This window comes from Kogia breviceps, chromosome 17 (assembly GCF_026419965.1).
Source record: "Kogia breviceps isolate mKogBre1 chromosome 17, mKogBre1 haplotype 1, whole genome shotgun sequence".
Lineage (NCBI taxonomy): Eukaryota > Metazoa > Chordata > Mammalia > Artiodactyla > Physeteridae > Kogia > Kogia breviceps.
In genome coordinates this window covers 2,299,888-2,319,543 of record NC_081326.1, presented here as the reverse complement: position 1 = coordinate 2,319,543, position 19,656 = coordinate 2,299,888, and the positions used below count along the sequence as shown (strand labels likewise).

General features: G+C 45.4%; 1 protein-coding gene across 4 annotated transcripts in view; it reads left to right on the top strand.

The window, feature by feature from the left end:
* ALKAL1 (ALK and LTK ligand 1) overlaps positions 1-18,952 on the top strand; it is a 28,828-nt gene extending 9,876 nt beyond the window's left edge. The window contains exons 4-7 of one of the 4 annotated variants that reach the window (XR_010837580.1): positions 982-1,061; positions 3,340-3,474; positions 4,880-5,011; positions 17,288-17,316. Coding sequence is in view for 1 of the 4 variants with exons in the window: in XM_059043558.2 (XP_058899541.1) it covers positions 982-1,046 (65 nt within the window). In the remaining 3 variants the exon portion in view is untranslated. Of the gene's footprint in view, positions 1-981; positions 1,062-3,339; positions 3,475-4,879; positions 5,012-17,287; positions 17,394-18,869 lie in introns of those variants that run through there. The other 3 variants (XR_010837578.1, XR_010837579.1, XM_059043558.2) reach the window with 3 other exon arrangements.
* The last annotated feature ends 704 nt before the right edge of the window (positions 18,953-19,656 follow it).

The following is a 19,656-nucleotide window of genomic DNA, read 5'->3' as shown; positions in this document are numbered from 1 at the left end:
TGATGTTTATAATATTGACGGTGCTTAAATTTAAGGTGTGTGCGTTCTGTTGACACTGAGGAACGAAGCCACATTCTAATTGGGACTATTTCAGACAGATCTGAAAGTAACCAGATTTCCTTAAGGACCACAATGTCTGTCAGGATTTATCATTTGATAAATGATAAACCTTTTATCATTTATCAAATTCCTTGGCAAAAATAAGGCACTCTCTTATATAAATGGAAAAAAAAAATGACCATGAAGTATAAGTCAAAATTTCCCCCTAAGTTTTTACAAGTCGTTTCATATCGCATCATTTATACGCTGAGTGATAGACGTTTCTGAATAAGGGTAGTGTGCATTTTAAAGGTTGCCTAATGAATCCTTTTGGATTCTTAAGTTACTGAACTAAATGCAATTCCAAGCATTATATTTAAATGTTCCTCTTCAAACTGCCCAAATCACCGTTAAGTGTGGTAACTCAGTTGGCTATTTCTAAATTCCTTTCTAAATCTAAACTTTCTTTTTAAAGAAAATGAACTTTAAACGTTTTGTATTTTTTTAAACTAAATTGGTCATCTTGAGGGATATTTCATTTTACTTGGGATGCTGAGTCAGAGTTGTTATGATTTTTTCAAAAGCTACTTGTGTTTGATGACTAGAGAAAATGAATCTGGTTGGTATCGAGGCAGAATGATTAAGTGGTGGCACAGCATATGGTGGAGAAACTTTGGGCTTTGGAATGAAACTGCTTCCTAGCTATGAGATTCTTAACATTTTGAGGCTGTTTTCTCATCTCTAAAGTGAAGATGACAATAACATCTAGCTGCTTACATCATCAGGAGAATTAATGAGAAAATCCAGGTTAAGGACTTGCTATATGAGATGTTTATTAAATTATAGCTATCATTATTAAGAATTAGTGACAATAATTTAACATGATTTTCCCCACATTTGTAGTAACCATATACACAATTTACTTTTAAACGTTTTTCCTAGATTACAAAAGATGTGCTAGATTGCTCAAAAGATTAGCAGTGAGTCCTCTGTGCTCACAGGCATAGAAGACCTACATACATGTGAGTATGTATTTATTAATTTTTCTTCTTCTGTTTAACAGCCTCTCCTAAGAAATTTTGAACAATTTAAAAAGCTCAGGAAGCTGATTTTACCACCACCAGATGAACTTAACCTGTGGATTTTCCACTTAGTGTTAAAGCTTGATCTAAATGGTTTATTGAATTAATAAAAAATATCCTCAACAGTGATTGAATTAATAGAAACAGCTTTTTGGCAGCCTTACGAGTCCTCAGTGATTTTGTAAAATATTTCAACATGTGATCTTATGTCATTATTGTGCAGAAACCGTATGCATATACACATTAGGTGAACAAAACTATTTAAAGGTCTACCTTTTTTTTTAACTGGTCAAAGTATAATAAAAGTAGGGCCCTAAAATTTTGATTTATGCAGTAGAGGTTAAAATAAGAGAGGAAGTATTAGAAGAATACTTAGAAGAAGAATAATTAGAAGAATAGAAGAAACAGCAAACAATCAAACATATAATGAACATGTAAGCATTTTGCCAGAGTGAAATTAAGTCAGAATTTTCATTCTGGCTAAATTACCCTTGGAGCCCTAGGGCAATAAAGTATTTGTATGACCTAGATAAATCAAAAGCAAATTCTAACATTTATTTACAAAAGTAGAGTCTATACAAAAGACTGAAAGGTGTTCATTTCTTTGCAAATATCTTTCTAATCAGTAGTTCTTTCTGGTGTAGTACAGAGTCAATGTTGGGGGGGTGGGAACGGGGAAGGGGAGTGTCGTCAGCGTTCCAGTACCCGGACAAGTCCCTTTTAAAGTTCCTCAGCGGGCTTCCCTGGTGGCGCAGTGGTTGAGAGTCCGCCTGCCGATTCAGGGGATGCGGGTTCGTGCCCCGGTCCGGGAAGATCCCACGTGCTGCGGAGCGGCTGAGCCCGTGAGCCGTGGCCGCTGCGCCTGCGCGTCCGGAGCCTGTGCTCCGCAGCGGGAGAGGCCACGACAGTGAGAGGCCCGCGTACCGCAAAAAAATAAAAAATAAAAAATAAAGTTCCTCAGCTTTCGAGGGTGGAAATCAAAGTCCTGGAGAACCTGTGGTCTGGAAGTATCTGCGACTATCTCCATCTGGCCAATGAAACTTAGTTTATAACTGCTTGGGGATTAACTTACCCATCTGATAGGTTTGCTGTGACAATTACTGAGACAATTCTGACCGGTTGTTGATGTTGCTCTTATTCTTATTGAAAAAGCAATTGTAAATTAATAATAATAATTGGCACTCAATTCTGCATAAATTTGCTGAACTAAAAAGTTTCCCTTTTTTTAGATTAAGAAAATAAGTTAGATCATTTCAGTGTTCAGTGACAAGATATTCAAATCAGTTACTCTCACGCCATCTCAAAGCTTTTGAATAATGCAAAACATGAATAAATTAAGAAAACTCATTAGGCTCTTGAAGTGACCTAAGTCAAGCCATGTTAAAAATAAAAACCAATCTGGGCTTCCCTGGTGGTGCAGTGGTTGGGAGTCCGCCTGCCGATGCGGGGGACGCGGGTTTGTGCCCCGGTCCGGGAAGATCCCACGTGCCGCGGAGCGGCTGGGCCCGTGAGCCGTGGCCGCTGCGCCTGCGCGTCCGGAGCCTGTGCTCCGCAACGGGAGAGGCCACGACAGTGAGAGGCCCGCATACCGAAAAAAAAAAAAAAAAGTCAATCAAGCCACGTTTATCTTGTTCTTTGTTTTGATATATTTTATCCGAATGAGTAAATGTACATAAAGTCCAAAAAGCAACCTAATAACTGGAAAACTTCTCAAAAAAACAAGTACTGTATTATAATTTATAATTTAAAATATCTTATGCAAACTTGCATTCTCCTGGGATAAGATTCATAGAGGACAGACCTGATCAACAGGCCCCTTTAAAATTGCAGACTTTGGAGAGTTAGTGAGGTTTTTTTCTGGAGGAGTCATCGCTGATAGTATCTGTTTCCAAGTATTTAACAAGGAATTGGAGTATTACAGATAAATAAATTTTAGGAATATTTCTGAGTTATTTAGGTGATGTCAAGTTCATTTTCTGGCTTACGCAGATATCTTAAAACTTTAACGGTGGAAGTCATCATTTAAACTTTCTAAAAGTACCGATCAATCCCCTCCACATACACATTAATCTACATTCTCAGAATTTGACTGTAAATTAAAAGTCCACAGATTCTTTAAACAAAATAAAATAAAATATAACTATATTAAAACTATGCATATGTTTAAATATGTTAAAAACTAGGTCATAAATGACATTTTTCTTCTTCCCTTCCACAGGTATTTCTTAAGAACATAAATCTAATTCGAAGGAAAAATAGTACCTGGAATCGTACTAACTGTAAAAAAGAGATAAACTTCTAATTTTATGGTGTATTAAGATGAGTACAATAAGGGACTTCTCAGAAATAACTGGTGAGCTGTGTCCTAGCATAGGATGCGATCTTCCTTGGTTTATTTTGGTGTATATAGTAATTTGAAAATTTTTACTACAAAGTTTAATTCACATATTGCAAACAGAATATTAAAATTTATGCTATTCTACTTTATTTTTGCTATATATATTATTTTCTTGTATGGTTAAATTCCATAGATATACGAATTATATATTTAATTATGTCTGAGCATGCCAAAGAGAAATGATATTTTCAATATGATTTTTTGTAACATGTTGAATAATCATGTACAAGGTCCCCTTTTATAATTCTAATTTAATAATATTTAATACATTTATTCAGAATTTGTTACTTTTTTTTTTTTTTTTTTTTTTTTCGGCACGCGGGCCTCTCACCGCTGTGGCCTCTCCTGTTGCGGAGCGCAGGCTCCGGACGCGCAGGCGCAGCGGCCACCGCTCACGGGCCCAGCCGCTCCGCGGCACGTGGGATCTTCCCAGACCGGGGCACGAACCCGCATCCCCTGCATCGGCAGGCGGGCTCTCAACCACTGCGCCACCAGGGAAGCCCCAGAATTTGTTACTTTTATTTGCATTCATTTGAAACGTGAATTTTGTTAAAACTGAAATATGAAAAATATGTTTTTTTGAATTAAAGACATTTGTAGCAGAGCTCATACTATTGAAATAAGATTACCATAGATGTATACATGTGTAAATATTCATTTTCTGAACTGATAGCTGGGATCCTGAGACCATTTATGTCTTTTTGAACGTGTAGCATATGGTATTGCTGCCTTCAGTAAGAAGAAGTGCACATGAACTTGGTGGGGAGAGCATTGTGTGGCATCGCGAGCTCTGTCGAGAAAAAACAACACGCCCGACGCGTGTGATCAGCTCCATTTAAAAACGATGTAAAAATGAGAAACCTAAACAAAATAATAGGAAACCCCACCCTTTTAGAGGAGGGAAAGCATGCTCTGCTTAGCGATGCATCGCAGTACACGAGCTGCTATTTTACCCCTTTTCCACTGTTTGTGCTGGTGTCGCGGAGACGTGGGTCTGGACCCGCCATCACTTCCATTTTTAGCTCCTCTGTCCCTCCCATAACCGAGCATGTGTCTGTCTGTGTCTGTAAACACACACACTTCTTTGTCCATCAGAAAAACAAGCTCAAAAACCTCCTTTGGCCTCAGGGATATTGTGAAGCTACATTTTCAATGTTCAGTTTTATTGGTTTTGGTCTCTGGGCAAAGTCGTACAAATACTTACTTAAAAAAACTTGGGTGTGTGTGTGAAATTCTGCTGTAATACCATGTCAGAAAGAATGACAAGAATAATAGAGTTTTGGTTCCCTGCCTTTACATAGTAATTATAGTATTGACAACATTTGGAAAAAGGAAGTAATCTTTACTCATAACTATTTAGGGAGATGGAGTGCTCTTTATTATAAAAGTGAAGAGGTTATTGAATGGTGACAAATGAGAACTGAGTGAGACGCATTTGGCTGAAACACAAAATACCCTAGAGGAGCTGTGTGATGAGTATGGTTTCACTCAGGTAAGTTATTTCAGATGGAACACTATGAAATTAGATTTTAAACATTCTCATAGATGACTAATGCGCCTCAGAAAGGTGTTCTATGCTCTAAGTATACTTAAAACCTACAAAGATTGACTAAAGATATCGCCAGTTGAAATGATGTTTATTTTACTACAGTTGACCCCTGAACCACACGGGCCTGAACTGTGTGGGCCCACTTACAGTGGGTTTTTTTCCAGTAGCTACATACTGCAGGCCTACGTGGGCCACCTCTGGTTGGCTGAACCCGTGGAAGTGGAGAACCTTGGAGACAGAGGGCTGACTGTGAATTACACTCAGATCTTTGACTGGGCGGTTGGCACCCCCGGCCACACATTGTTCAGGGATCAACTGTACCTGATACTTATTTTCTCATCGTATTAACTTTCACAGACAGATGTTGGGAGGGTAATGAATAAAGAGACTTTTTAAAAACATCTTTATTGGAGTAGAATTGCTTTACAGGGGTGTGTTAGTTTCTACTGTATAACAAAGTGAATCAGCTATAGGTATACATATACATCTATCCCCATATCTCCTCCCTCTTGCGTCTCCCTCCCACCCCTCTAGGTGGTCACAGAGCACCGAGCTGATCTCCCTGTGCTATGCGGCTGCTTCCCACTAGCTATCTGTTTTACATTCGGTAGTGTGTATATGTCCCTGCCACTCTCTCACTTCGTCCCAGTTTACCCTTCCCCCTCCCCGTGTCCTCAAGTCCATTCTCTACGTCTGCGTCTTTATTCCCGTCCTGCCCCTACGTTCTTCAGAACCATTTTTTTTTTAGATTCCATATATATGTGTTAGCATACGGTTATTTGTTTTTCTCTTTCTGACTTACTTCACTCTGTATGACAGATTCTAGGTCCATCCACCTCACTACAAATAACTCAGTTTTGTTCCTTTTTATGGCTGAGTAATACTCCATTGTATATATGTGCCACATCTTCTTTATCCATTCATCTGTCGATGGACACTTAGGTTGCCTCCATATCCTGGCTATTGTAAATAGAGCTGCAGTGAACATTGTGGTACATGACTCTTTTTGAATTATGGTTTTCTCAGGGTATATGCCCAGTAGTGGGATTGCGGGGTCATATGATAGTTCTATTTTTAGTTTTTTAAGGAACCTCCATGCTGTTCTCCATAGTGGCTGTACCAATTTACATTCCCACCAAGAGTGCAAGAGGGTTCCCGTTTCTCCACACCCTCTCCAGCATTTGTTGTTTGTAGACTTTCTGGTGATGCCCATTCTAACTGGTGTGAGGTGATACCTCATTGTAGTTTTGATTTGCATTTCTCTAATGATTAGTGATGTTGAGCATCTTTTCACGTGTTTGTTGGCAATCTGTATATCTTCTTTGGAGAAATGTCTATTTAGGTCTTCTGCCCATTCTTGGATTGGGTTGTTTGTTTTGTTATTTGGCTGCATGAGCTTCTTGTGTATTTTGGAGATTAATCCTTTGTCAGTTGCTTCGTTTGCAAAACCTCAAATAAACAACCTAACCTTACACCTACAGCAATTAGAGAAAGAAGAACCAAAAAACCCCCAAAGTTAGCAGAAGGAAAGAAATCATAAAGATCAGATCAGAAATAAATGAAAAAGAAATGAAGGAAACAATAGCAAAGATCAGTAAAACTAAAAGCTGGTTCTCTGAGAAGATAAACAAAATTGATAACCCATTAGCCAGACTCATCAAGAAAAAAAAGGGAGAAGACTCAAATCAACAGAATTAGAAGTAAAAAAGGAGACGTAACAACTGACACTGCAGAAATAAAAGGATCGTGAGAGATTACTACCAGCAACTGTATGCCAATAAAATGGACAACCTGGAAGAAATGGACAAATTCTTAGAAAAGCACAACCTTCCGAGACCGAACCAGGAAGAAATAGAAAATATAAACAGACTAATCACAAGCACTGAAATTGAAACCGTGATTAAAAATCTTCCAACAGGGCTTCCCTGGTGGCGCAGGGGTAGAGAGTCCGCCTGCCGATGCGGGGGACGCGGGTTCGTGCCCCCGTCCGGGAAGATCCCACGTGCCGCGGAGCGGCTGGGCCCGTGAGCCGTGGCCGCTGCGCCTGCGCGTCCGGAGCCTGCGCTCCGCAACGGGAGAGGCCACAACAGTGAGAGGCCCGCGTACCGCAAAAAAAAAAAAAAAAAAAAAAAAAGAAAGAGAAAGAAAGTCCTGTACGGCCTGTCTGCACCGGGTCGTGGCAGCTCCGGAGCTTGGTATAACAGGTAGCTTTGAGCGAGTAGTCAGCTGGTAGGTGCGGACGCCAGCATCCTTGAACCTTCTTTCTCAGTTTGGTGGGTTGTGTGTCGAGGAGCTGCGGCTGTGACGGCCGGTAAGCGCTCCGGGGAATCACTGTTGTTTGGGGCACCCTGGGTTGGGGGACCTGGGAGGTGAGCCAGTCCCCCCAAAGGACAGGGTGCTGTCCATGCGGGTTCCTTCAGTTCCGCTGCAAAACAAAAAGGGAAACAAAGAAATAATAACATCTATTTTTTATTTATTACTACTTATTTATATTTTGGCCGGGCCATGCGGCTCGCGGGATCTTAGTTCCGCGACCCGGGATCGAACCCGGGCCCTCGTCAGTGAGGGTGAGTGGGGTGCTAACCACTGGGCCGCCAGGGACTCCCCAGAAATAATAATTTAAAAACCCACAGGACTTCTTGGTTGTACCCAACATTGTTAATCAAACTGCACCCCGGTGTAAAATTTAAAAGAAAACAAAACCCAAAAACCCTTCTTGGGCCTCCGAGTCGTTGTGAGTGGGTACACGTCACCAGAAACCAGGTGCCCAGGAGGCCAGAGCATCCCTGACGGCCCAGGGCAAGTTCTGTCCGGAGACGCAGACCCGCTTCTGCAACGGGACCTCCGCACACCTGTGACCCCGCGGGGGCTTCAGCTCAGGCTCCGACCCCGAAGAAAATCTCCTGGATGTTGTTGTGTTACTTGGTGTCATCAGAAGCACAGGAACACAGACGGAAGGAGAAAGGCCTGCAGGAGGGAGGGAGTTTGCACGAGGACCGGAGGACGGGGAGGTGCCCGAGGTCCCTGGGGTGCAGGCCAGGTGCGCTCAGTCTGTGTGCCGCCAGCGGGCCCGCGATCCCCCGAAGGTGTGCACGCGTAGGATTGGCCTACATCGTATTTTGTATTAGCCGTGCCTCGTTGTTCTCAGGAAAGGACCCAGGGCTTTCCTGAAACTCGTGGAAGCGCCCATGACCCCGTGCAGGCTGAGAACTGCCGACCTAACAGACTTGAGCCCGGAGACCTAGGGATAGTGTGAGATGCAGAAGAGGCCTCGGACAGGCCCGAGCAGCAGCCTTTGGGGTATGGAGACGCCGGTGATGCTGCGGCCGTGGTGGGTTTGGGGAAAAGGTCCAGGGCGGTGACTGGGGGTGGACGGGGACGAGGCGTTCAGGCCAGGAGCCCGATGCCCGCGGGCGAAGCTCGGGCGCCCGGCGGAGGGGAGGCCAGGGCCGGGGAGACCTTTGTAAGACACCAGATGCTTTGGGGGCTGTTTAAATATCGGTGAGAGAAGCACAGATCCGGAGCACCGGCTTCAGAGGCGGTGGGAAGGGACGGAATGCGCAACAAAAGAGCAACTACTGAGGCTCATAGCAGACATTTGAATAAACGAAGTTAACGTCTTTGCCGTATGCATTTTGGGGGACCACGTGTTGAATAGGTGAATTGTTCATGGCTGCGTGACCCCGGGCCCCGGGGCTCCATCGTCTCGTCTGTGTGGGGTGGAGAGAAACAGATCGCTGACGGTCAAGTGCTTGGAGAGCTGCCTTCAGCCCGGGAGTCCGCTTGTCTTTACAGACCGAGACCCCCGAGCCGGCCGGCTGCACCGTCACCTGCCGCTAAGGTCCCCGGGAGAGGAAAGGGCACCCCCCGGTAGAACTGTGGTGGAGTCTTGCTAAGGGAACTTTGGAGTTCCTTAATTATCTGTCCCCAACCCAACCTAAAGCCGGCCTCTCTCCCGACTTCTAACACTGCAGGTTCGCTTTGTCTCTTTCTGAACTTTCTCTGCACAGAATCTTACAGGGCCTCCCGTTCTGCCCCGGCCTCCGTTTGCTCACCACTGTGTTTCTGAGGTCTCTCCCTAGCGCTGCACACCAGGGTCATTATCACTTACAAAGTGCTGCGCTTTGGCTGCCTTGGATGGGACGTTTCCCCGCTGGCTTCTCAGTTGTCTTTCATCTTTCGTCAGTTGTCTTTATGGAGGTTATAGGCCAACGTAGCAGATATTTTTCAGGGAAAAGATTGGTACATGAACATCTGCGGTAGCTGTAAGGAAGCAGCGTGGAGTGGTGGTTTAAAAACGTGGCTCGTTGGGCTTCCCTGGTGGCGCAGTGGTTGGGAGTCCGCCTGCCGATGCGGGGGACGCGGGTTCGTGCCCCGGTCCGGGAGGATCCCACATGCCGCGGAGCGGCTGGGCCCGTGAGCCGTGGCCGCTGAGCCTGCGCGTCCGGAGCCTGTGCTCCGCAACGGGAGAGGCCACAACGGTGAGAGGCCCGCGTACCGCAAAAAAAAAAAAAAAAAAAAAAAAAAAAACGTGGCTCGCGATGTTGCGTCTGAATTCTGCCACGGCAGCAGGTAGTCCTGAGTAGCTATTTATCCTCTTCGGACCCTGGGTCTCCAGTCTGCAAATGGAATGATAACCCTTAAGTCACGACGTCTGCAACCCCCGTAGCCCGCTGTCGGGGACACACGAGCACACGCAGATGGGGGCTCCGATTGTACAGCCTCAGACTCCATTTTAAAAAATCAGTTTATTTCTCTGCTAGAAAATGTAATCATGGCTATTCTGTTTAATTGGAGTGGAACTAGCTGTCTGTTGAAAACTAAGCATACATTAGTTGTGTGGTCTGCGTTTCATGTGTTGGAGAAAATTCAGCTGAAAATTTTTCTGCCCACTCGTGGATTTTCATGCCCAAACAGAAAGAAACCGTCTCGAATTTTTGCAGCAAAATATTTCAAACAAATAAGTGCTAGTTTCTTTCATTTTATCAACATATTTGTGTGTGTGTTCAAAATTACCTAGTTTCCCAATAACAGAAACAACAAATTTTATTTTTTATTTTTTAAAATGTTTCTTTTATATTGGAGTATAGATGAATTATAATTTTGTGTTAGTTTCAGGTGTGCGGCCAAGTGATTCAGTTATACATATACACATATTCATTCTTTTCCAGATTCTTTTCCCGTATAGGTTGTTACAGAGTACTGAGTAGAGTTCCCTGTGCGCTACAGTAGGTCCTTGTAGAGACAACAAGTTTTAGATTAAACAAAAAAATAGGCCATTTACGGCAGGATACTGGGGTAACTCATGGGTTCAAACTTTGACCTTGAGAAGGACTGGCGTCCAAGGGTCCTGGGACCTTAACAGTAAGAACTTATGATTAAAAAAAATTATACTCCAATAAAGATATTTTTAAAAAGGATTTCTGGAACTGCCCTCTAGAAGACTGCCACTGATGAGATTTAGCTTTTTAAAATGCTCAGTTTCCGGGCTTCCCTGGTGGCGCAGCGGTTGGGAGTCCGCTTGCCGATGCAGGGGACGCGGGTTCGTGCCCCGGTCCGGGAAGATCCCACGTGCCGCGGAGCGGCTGGGCCCGTGAGCCGTGGCCGCTGCGCCTGCGCGTCCGGAGCTTGTGCCCCGCAACAGGAGAGGCCACTACAGTGAGAGGCCCACATATCACAAAAATAAATAAATAAATAAAATGCTCAGTTTCCATGTTTTTCCATTCAAAAGTTAAAGTTTTTGATAAGGAGGAGCTGACTAGCCCAGACTGGATCCTGTGCTGATATCAAAGAGGGAGCTCTTTCTGGGGCAAGAAAAATCTGCTATTCACTGGCTCTGTTGCCTCCTAGTGGTTCCATATTTTCAACAGTCTGTCAAAGCTTCTCACTTCTGTGAAATATTGAACATCTCTTTAATCCATTTGCTTGACTTAAAAGCCAAGAAGAGAAGCTATAATAGGGGTGAGAAGGAAGGAGCTGAGTTCTGTTTATTCTGCTAATTCCGCTGCCCCGCTGATTTATCGCCAGTGTGCAGAAGGGCCTTCAGTTATTCATGGAAAGTACTTGCTTTGCTGTAAAGAATTAGACTCTACCTCCATCACTGTTTGGGGTTCTGTCATTTTATTAAAATAGCAGCCTCCAAAATTAGAATTTTAGTTCATCAGCTCCCAAGCACTTGTGGAATGACTTGAACTATGAAAATATCCATAAATTAAAGATGTTCTGAACCGGGTTCTAATGGAAACTATTTCATGTGTATGAGGGTGAAACACAGACAGTAACTATTTATTTTTGAATGTGGGCTGTGTGCAAAAGATTAGACTGAGCTGTTTCTCACGCTTATTTAATTCTTATAAAGTTAAATTATGAGGTAGGGATCATCAGTATTCAGCCTTATTTTAGAGGCAGAGGAGAGGACAGAAGCTTCAAGGTTTTTAATAACTTCCTCAAGTGTGTGTGGAGAACACGTAGCAAAGTGAAGACTTGGTCCCGGGTTCTCTGACTCTAAGTCTGATATGCTTTAGATGGCACCGCATGACTCGTATGGTCTGAGTGCTTCCCGTCGTGTCACACGAGCCCACTGGGTGTGTTGCTGGCCATGGAAGGGAGCTGGGGTCCTGGTGTCTGCAGGGCAGACCTGACAGGAAGGGGAGCTCAAGAATCAGCTTGGACAGAGAGGATGAGTTACATCAAAAGCCAAAGTCATGGGCTTCCCTGGTGGCGCAGTGGCTAAGAATCCGCCTGCCAATGCAGGGGACACGGGTTCGAGCCCTGGTCCGGGAAGATCCCACATGCCGCGGAGCAACTGAGCCCGTGTGCCACAACTACTGAGCCTGCAGTCTAGAGCCCGCGAGCCACAACTGCTGAAGCCCATGCACTTGGAGCCCGTGCTTTGCGACAAGAGAAGCCACCGCAGTGAGAAACCCGCGCACCGCAGCAAAGAGTAGCCCCAGCGCGCCACAACTAGAGAAAGCCAGCACGCAGCAACAAAGACCCAACACGGCCAAAAATAAATAAATAAATAAAATTTTCTTAAAAAGTCAAAGTCATCACCAGAAAAGGCAAAAGTATGCACCCTTAGATGTGAGCCTAGGATATAGCAGAGACAGAAGCTTGGTGTCCAGGAAGTGCAGAGAGCAGAGATTTATGGGGCCTTTCGTTCAGACGTTTAAGAGACGGTCTGTGAACAGGACTAGAGCAGATGTATTGGGTGCACAGGAGAGCACTGGGTGGGATCTATTGCTCAGAGGAGCTCTGTGGAGCTGGTGTTTCCTTTCTTCCTGTGTCTTGTAACTTGCCAAACTATACAGAACCAGGGTTTCTCTGGGGCTTTTTGGTGGGAATCCGTATTGTGTCTGGAAGCTTCCAGGAAATGAGATCCTAGATATATGTTTCCAGCCACAGTTGTTTTGTTGAATCACGTACTGGACAGTATTGCCTGTGGTGCTTGGGAGCTAGGATCTCTTGGTCCTTGGACCAAGGACCCACGTGGTTCCAAGTATGTTGACTAAAGCAAGAGGTGGTGAAATGGGTTTGGTGTGGATGGAATGGGAAGCTATACGCTGTTGGCGGATGGGTGTGCAATGTCAGGTGCGTAGGCTGTCCCCAAAAGTGATGTTCCCAATGGTCAAAAGCTGCTTCCCGTGGACTGAACCCAGACACTTCTGGCTTAAGCCCATGTAACACGCAGACCCATTCATAGACCAGGTAATTCTTAGCAGCTTTTCTCTGATGGTCAAGCTCTACCCCTGGCCCCTACCATTCCAGAATCCCATCATTCCCACTGGATCAGGTACACTAACCCCACTGTAGTGTCCGCCGCCACAGTCTCTGCCCACAGAGCTGGAAAGCTCCTCTTGTTGCCTTGGTGAATGGCGTTTCTTCACAGCCCTCATAAGCGGTGGCTAGCAGATTGCCCCCAGTGGAATCATGTAAAATTCCCATTTCTCAGAACCTTCAGGATTCTCTTCAGCCTTCTCCGGATATCCTGGCATTCTGACCTCTTTAACAGCAGTCCATGGCTAAGTTCAAGCTTCAGTTAGCCAGCGGAACAGACTCGCATACCATTTACAGGGGCTCAGACCAACCCAGCGAATCCCACACCCCAGATGAGACTGACTCATGTCAGTGAATTCGGAGCGGCCGAGTCTCCTATTCCAGCCTCCTTGGTCTCACTTCCGTAGAATCCACGTCCACCGATGCTCACAGGCTCTGTCAGCAAGTTCAGCCAAGTCTTTGAACCCTTTAGTGTATAGACGATCTCCTTGTAGAGCAGGTGTTATTCCCCCCACCCCCGGGATATTTGGGGATCTAACTCATCAGGGCCTAGAGGCAATGGGAGGTAGTGGGTGTGTGTCCTGAGACGAACTGGCATTCGTTTGGAAACCAACTTTTATGACTGTATCACTGAAAGACTTGTATGCTGAGGAGGACTGATTTTCTCAGAATGGGGTGAAGAGAGAGGATGGGGTTTCAGTGAACTTAGAAGCTCAGTTTTTAACTTGGTCTGTGTCTGACTTAACCTTCCCATTCTGCGATTCAGACTCCCACTTCACTGATTTCAGTGCAACACACCTGAAGGGGTCAAGCATTTCCTTGGTGCTGTAACTCCGCTCATCCTGCAGTCAGACTCTGGCTTAGCCATATGTCAGTTCTACCCACTCTGTGACTAGGGGTTGGGGGCCCCACTCAGAGCTGTGTGGAAGGTTTTCTGGTTCTCTCAATATTCTCAACGTGTTCTCATACTCGTGTTAATGTTCACGTTTGAATTCATGCTTTCGTTTTCACTTCCCCGTTTCCCCCGGTACCCGTGCTCTCTAGGGCCATCGGGAGAAGCAGCATACGGTCCCATCGGCTTCACCACCACTACTGTGTCCACAGCGCCACGGACACCTGCTGTCCTAGTAACTTGCCCTCCATCCACACACCGTGTTTTGCTACCTATAATGCCGGTTTGAGTGATCCCGACACGTGGAAGCTGGCTAGGCAGTAGGCCCGAGTTACTCAATCCAATATTAATCTAAGTTTTGCTGGGAAGTTGTTTTCTAACTATGTTAAGGATCTCGAGATGCGGAGATTATCCTGGGTTACGTGTAATTGCAAAAGTCCTTAAGCAGGGAGGCAAGAGGGTCAGAGTAAGTAGTAGGAGATGCGACCTTGGAGTGACCCAAAGAAAGGGCCATGAGCCAAGGAATGCAGGGGCCTCTAGAAGCTGAAAAGGCTTATATCTGCCTTTCACAATGTAGCCTGAATTCCCACCTTCTGGGCCACTTGTCTCTAACCAGCCAGCTGATCGGTCAATTAGATTTTCTTTTAAAAAAAGACCCAAACACCTATTTTTCCTGTAGTCATTGCATTGCATTTTTAACTCCTCACTAATTCATCATTGTGGTATTGTGTAAAACGCACTGAAGTGCCAAATGCAAAGTAAATACCGGAAAGAAAAAAAGCAGACGTAGAGAGTTTAAAAAACATAGTCTCACGTTAACTCGTAGCAGAAATTTGTTCTAAGAATATGAAGTCTTTCTCTTAATACGAGGAAATGAAGCAAGACAAAATGCAAACAGCAAAAGAATTGTAAATAAAGACTGGAAGTCTTACGACTGCCCGATGACTGGTGAGAGGTGCCGTGGCGGTCAGTTCAGAACTGACGCAGGATCGACGTCTGCCTTCAGGCGTGCGCGTTTGTTCTTTCAGCCGTCTAGAAAAGGAAACCCTTTCTACAAAAATAAAGGTTCTTAGGAGTAAGACTGCACGCTAAGTGGTGCAGGGCTACTCACGCTGCAGCCGCGAGCTGGTCTGCAGCATTTACTGCCCGCGAGGAGGACAGAGGTGGGAGGTAGGTGTAGGACATTTACAGCGATTGGAATCTAAAAACAACCTACTTTGGATGCTTTGTGCATTTTGTATATGTTAAAAAACAAGGCAGCAAAGCCCCATATGAAGTTACTCTACTGCGCCCCATGTCACCAAACTGAGACCTAATTTCATTACAGTCTGCTCTCCCAGAAATGGAATCTTTTTTCTTTTTTTAAAAAATTGAAGTATAGTGGATGTACCAATATCGTATGCTACAGGTGTACAATATAGTGATTCACAATTTTTAAAGATTATACTCCATTTACAGTTATTTAAAATACTGGCTATATTCCCTGTGCTGTACAATAGGTCCTTGTAGCTTATTTTATACCTAATAGTTTATACCTCTTACTCCCCCTAGCCCTCTAGTGCCCCTCCCCCCTTCCCTCCTCTCCCCACTGGTCACCCCAGCTTGTTCTCTGTATCTGTGAGTCTGCTTCTTTTTTGTTATAGTCACTAGTCCCTTGTGTTTTTTAGATTCCACATATACATGAGATCGTATACAGCATTTGTCTTTCTCTGTCTGACTTACGTCACTTAGCTTAGTGCCCTCCAAGTCCACCCATGTTGCTGCAAACGGCAAAGTTTCATTCTTTTTATTTTAAAAATCAGAAATAGAATCTGAAAGCAGTCAATCAGGAACGGCCATCCAGCACCAGCGAGGTCATGCGCCTGGTGGACCCCGGGCGTGCCCTGCAGGGAGTGACGTTGACGCAACGAGCCTGCTGTTTGCTGGCGTAACCTCCCCGCTCCCGCCCCGTCTCCCCGTAAAGTCTCACTGTGTGCAGCCCCTCGGAGCGCCTCTCCGTCTGCTGGATAGGGTGCCCCCCCCATCCATGGATCCTTGAATAAAGCCAGTAAGATCTCAAAATGTACTCAGCTGAGTTTTAGTTTTTAACCTATGTTCTCTCCACTTGATTTCTCTGAGACGCCATTGTCTTTTACCAAAGTATTGTTAGTCCGTGACAGATCGGAGCACAGCTAAAGCAAAACCCCAAAACAAACCCCTCGAAACCGTGTCCGCCACCAGTGCTACTTTCATGCAGTGCCCAGCCGTGTCCACCAGGTGTCGCCGTAGCGCCAGAGCTGCTCCTGAGGCTCGGGCATCCCGGGCGCGGGGGCCGAGGAAGAGAAGGCCAGCCCTCAACAGCACCGTAGACCGCTCCCCGGTGTGATTATCCTCAGCAGGCAAACAGAGGCATGATTCCAGGGACGAGAGCAACATTTCCGGGTGTCCCCGGGTCACGGCTCTCATGCAGGGGGCGGTCGCGGCCGACGATGGCGCAGGGCTGCCCGTGACGTCGGGGGCTGGCGGCTTGCTGGCCTCCAGACAGAGGTCTGAGCGTACGCCGTGGCCCTGCTTCTCCAACCCGGGGGCCTCGGAATCACCCACAGGGCTTGTGGGCGCCATGGAGGCTCGGACTCGGCGGGTCCGACCCACTCTGGGGGCCACGTCCCCACAAGTGCCCCTGTCCTGTGACAAAGCGCTCTGGCCTTGGAGTTCGACCCCGGCTCCCAGCCAAGCCCTGCCTCTCAGATGACCGGGTGACCCGGGCCATTGCAAGTCTCTGTCTCCTTACATTTACGTGGAGTTGCTGGTGATGGTCAGAACCGCTTGGGACAGTCCGTGTGCCAGTGGAACCAAGAACCCGGTCTCCAGGGAGAATCTGGATTTCTGTGGAGCTTGAAGCTTGTGCAGTTTTGAGAACGAATACCAAAGTATACACAGAAGTGACTGCCCACTTCATAAATGCATCCCACGAGTCCCCCAATACACGTGTACCAACCTCACCTGCCACTTAGCTGTATCCCCAAACTGTTGTCATAACAAATTACACTTAAAATATGCCATTTCACACATTGTATGAAAACATGAGCGTGGGAGTCCATGGCTAGGACCCTTCTCGGGGCTTCCTTAGGAGGGGGCCCAGGTACAGGAAGGGTCTTGAGTATTAAACTTCCTGAGCTTTATGGCTCAGCGGCCTCTGCCTGGAACGTTCTAAGCCAATGATTACTCATGATTGTCTGCTGGGCTCCTAATTTCAGCATGTGGCATTCATCTTCAATAAGTTTAAATGAGCTGAAAAAAGTGCAAGGAATCATTAACTTTTGTTACTATTTGGAGGCGGTCAGTAGTATACTAAATATATATATGTATAATTTTTTTTTTTTTAATGAAGAAGTCACTTCTATTTGAAGCCAGAATTGAATTACAAAACGCAGGGACTTTGGTCTAGACCGAGTATTTTTTTTAAAACTGTATTCAGCTTCTAAAGACTTAGGACAAACCAGGAACATTAAGTCAAGCAACAGATGATGAAGAAATTTGAAACCTGTAATTTACTGATTTATTTATTTCAGCACAGAACTCCATTTTACTTAACCCGGTGGATCTTTTTCAAGTTTCAAGGCAAAGACCAGATGACTAAACACCTCCTGTTAACATGGGAAGCCAACCACAATCTAGGTGAGTCACCAAAATTCAGGGGGGAGAGGAGGGCCAGGGTGATGCCGCGAAGGTCTCCCAGCCTGTCACTTTGCCAACTCTTCGGAGTGTCCCCCTAGCTTCTGTAAACCTTGACTGTTCTCCAGAGCTCTGAGAAGCTTGGTCCTGACAGTTTTTGCCAGGTTTCTCAGTGTTACTTGGGAGGGATGGCCTCTGGGTGTCCCTCCTCTGACATAACTCTAAAGATACATTAAATTATACTTCTAGTACCCATTTTCTGACCTACAGTCAATGCTAGCATGCACTGAACGGGCAAGCATAGCGCCCAGCTTTACATTTTACATGGGGGCTCCACTGACAAAAATCTGACTGAGGCTCTACCCAGATGTATTCCATTGTCAATCCAGCTAGGGCATTAATGTGCATCTCGTTACAAGACTTCTGTCCTTTATTCCTAGGCAAATCGACATTTATTACCGATTTACAGAAACGGGCATGTCTTCATTAGCTGTTTGATTTATTTAATCCTCATGTGGTCCCGTGCAATGGACATGAACTCACTGACAAAAATACATAGAGAAAGGAACTGTGTGGAAAGGCAGGTGGGAACAGGCAATTTCAGCCTTTTTGGAGCCATGCGGCAGAGTCTTTCTTGCCTTTGAAGCTCTGGGAGAGAAGATGGTAGTTGTGTTTAATCCCGTGGCATGTTCCTCGTTCAAGGCACACTCAGGGCCACCAACATTGCTATGGGAAAGGTGAATCCCTGGGATGTGAGGCTTGTGAAAAGCAAAACATCTTCGCAGAAAAATTTCCATGTTAATCTGAGTAGCTTTTTTTATCGTCACACTATAACACAAGGATAGAATGGAGGCTTTCGGAGCAAGAAGCCGGGACGTTTGGGGTCTAGACCGTTACTAACAAGCTCAGCAGCTCGCGCCCCTCGCAGGGGTGGGAGACTTGAAGGTTTCCTGCTGGCCCATCACCTCTTCGAGGAGACGCATCACATCTTCTGCTCTCCTGCCAGATAACTACATCAGTGTTTCATACTAATAGCTGCTCAATACGTTTTCTAACAATAATAATATAAAATGACATTGTATATGTTGTATAATAATATAACCACAATACATGAGTAACAGCTGCTCAATACATTTTCTAACAATGATAATATAAAATGATACATATGTTATACAGTAACAACCATAATACATGATTAATAGCTGCTCGGTACATTTTCTAACAATAATAATATAAAATGTTATTGTATATGTTATATAATAATATAACAATAATAATAAACAATAGCTGCTCGATACATTTTCTAAATGCATGAATATGCCTGAATGTCCTCATTTATAAAGAATAGAGTTTAGATTTAATGATCTTGGAGGTCTTTTCTGGTTCTGATATCCTAACACAAATCATTTAAAGCCCGTTAATCTAATTCATTTCTTACATATTCAATAAACACTACAAATTCTTTTTCTTTTATTTAAGAAACAATATTAAACGTATGGAGAGGACACTGCACAGCTCCTGAGTTGGGCCTGACCTTGAACCCTGACTCCACCTTTACCGCTGGAAGGCTGTGGCCGAAGGTTGGGACCGTACCGATGTTAAGGTATCACCGTGCTGAGTAAACAACAGCAGTAATAGTAGTAAAAACAACAGTTAGGGGGCTGTGAGCCTTTGCTATAGGCCAGGAAGCAGCCACACAGTGTACGTTACAGATGTCCACAGTCGGTCCTCCGTATCCACAGGTCCAGCGTTCGACCAACTGCAGCATCAAAAATAGTCGGAAAAAAAAATTCCAGGAAGTTCCAAAAAGCAAAGCCTAACTTTGCCACACTGACAGCCACTTCCATAGCCCTTGCGTTGTGTTAGGTATTTTTCTAAATGATTTAGAGACGATCGAAGGAGCCTGGGAGGATGAGCGCAGAGCACACGTAAACACTAGGCCATGTTCCGTACGGGACTTGAGCATCCAGGCGTTTGGTGTCTGCTGGGGGGGCGTCCCCGGAGCCAGTTCCCCGAGGACGCTGCGGGACGACTGTAGTGCGTGTCACGCGTGCTGTATGTAGGTAACGCATCTGTGTCCTGTGCTGCACTCGCACCCCGTGAGCAGGGGTCACCGAGGCGTTGGTAGTCGAGGCAGCCAGGCCTGCGCAGGCGGCGTGGGGCACGGCCGCTTCCACGCCCGGCAGGTTAAAATGAGCCTCTGCAAGCAGTGGGCGTCCACGGTGAGAGGTCTCTCCTGGCAGCACAGCAGCGCTGCCCCAGCCAG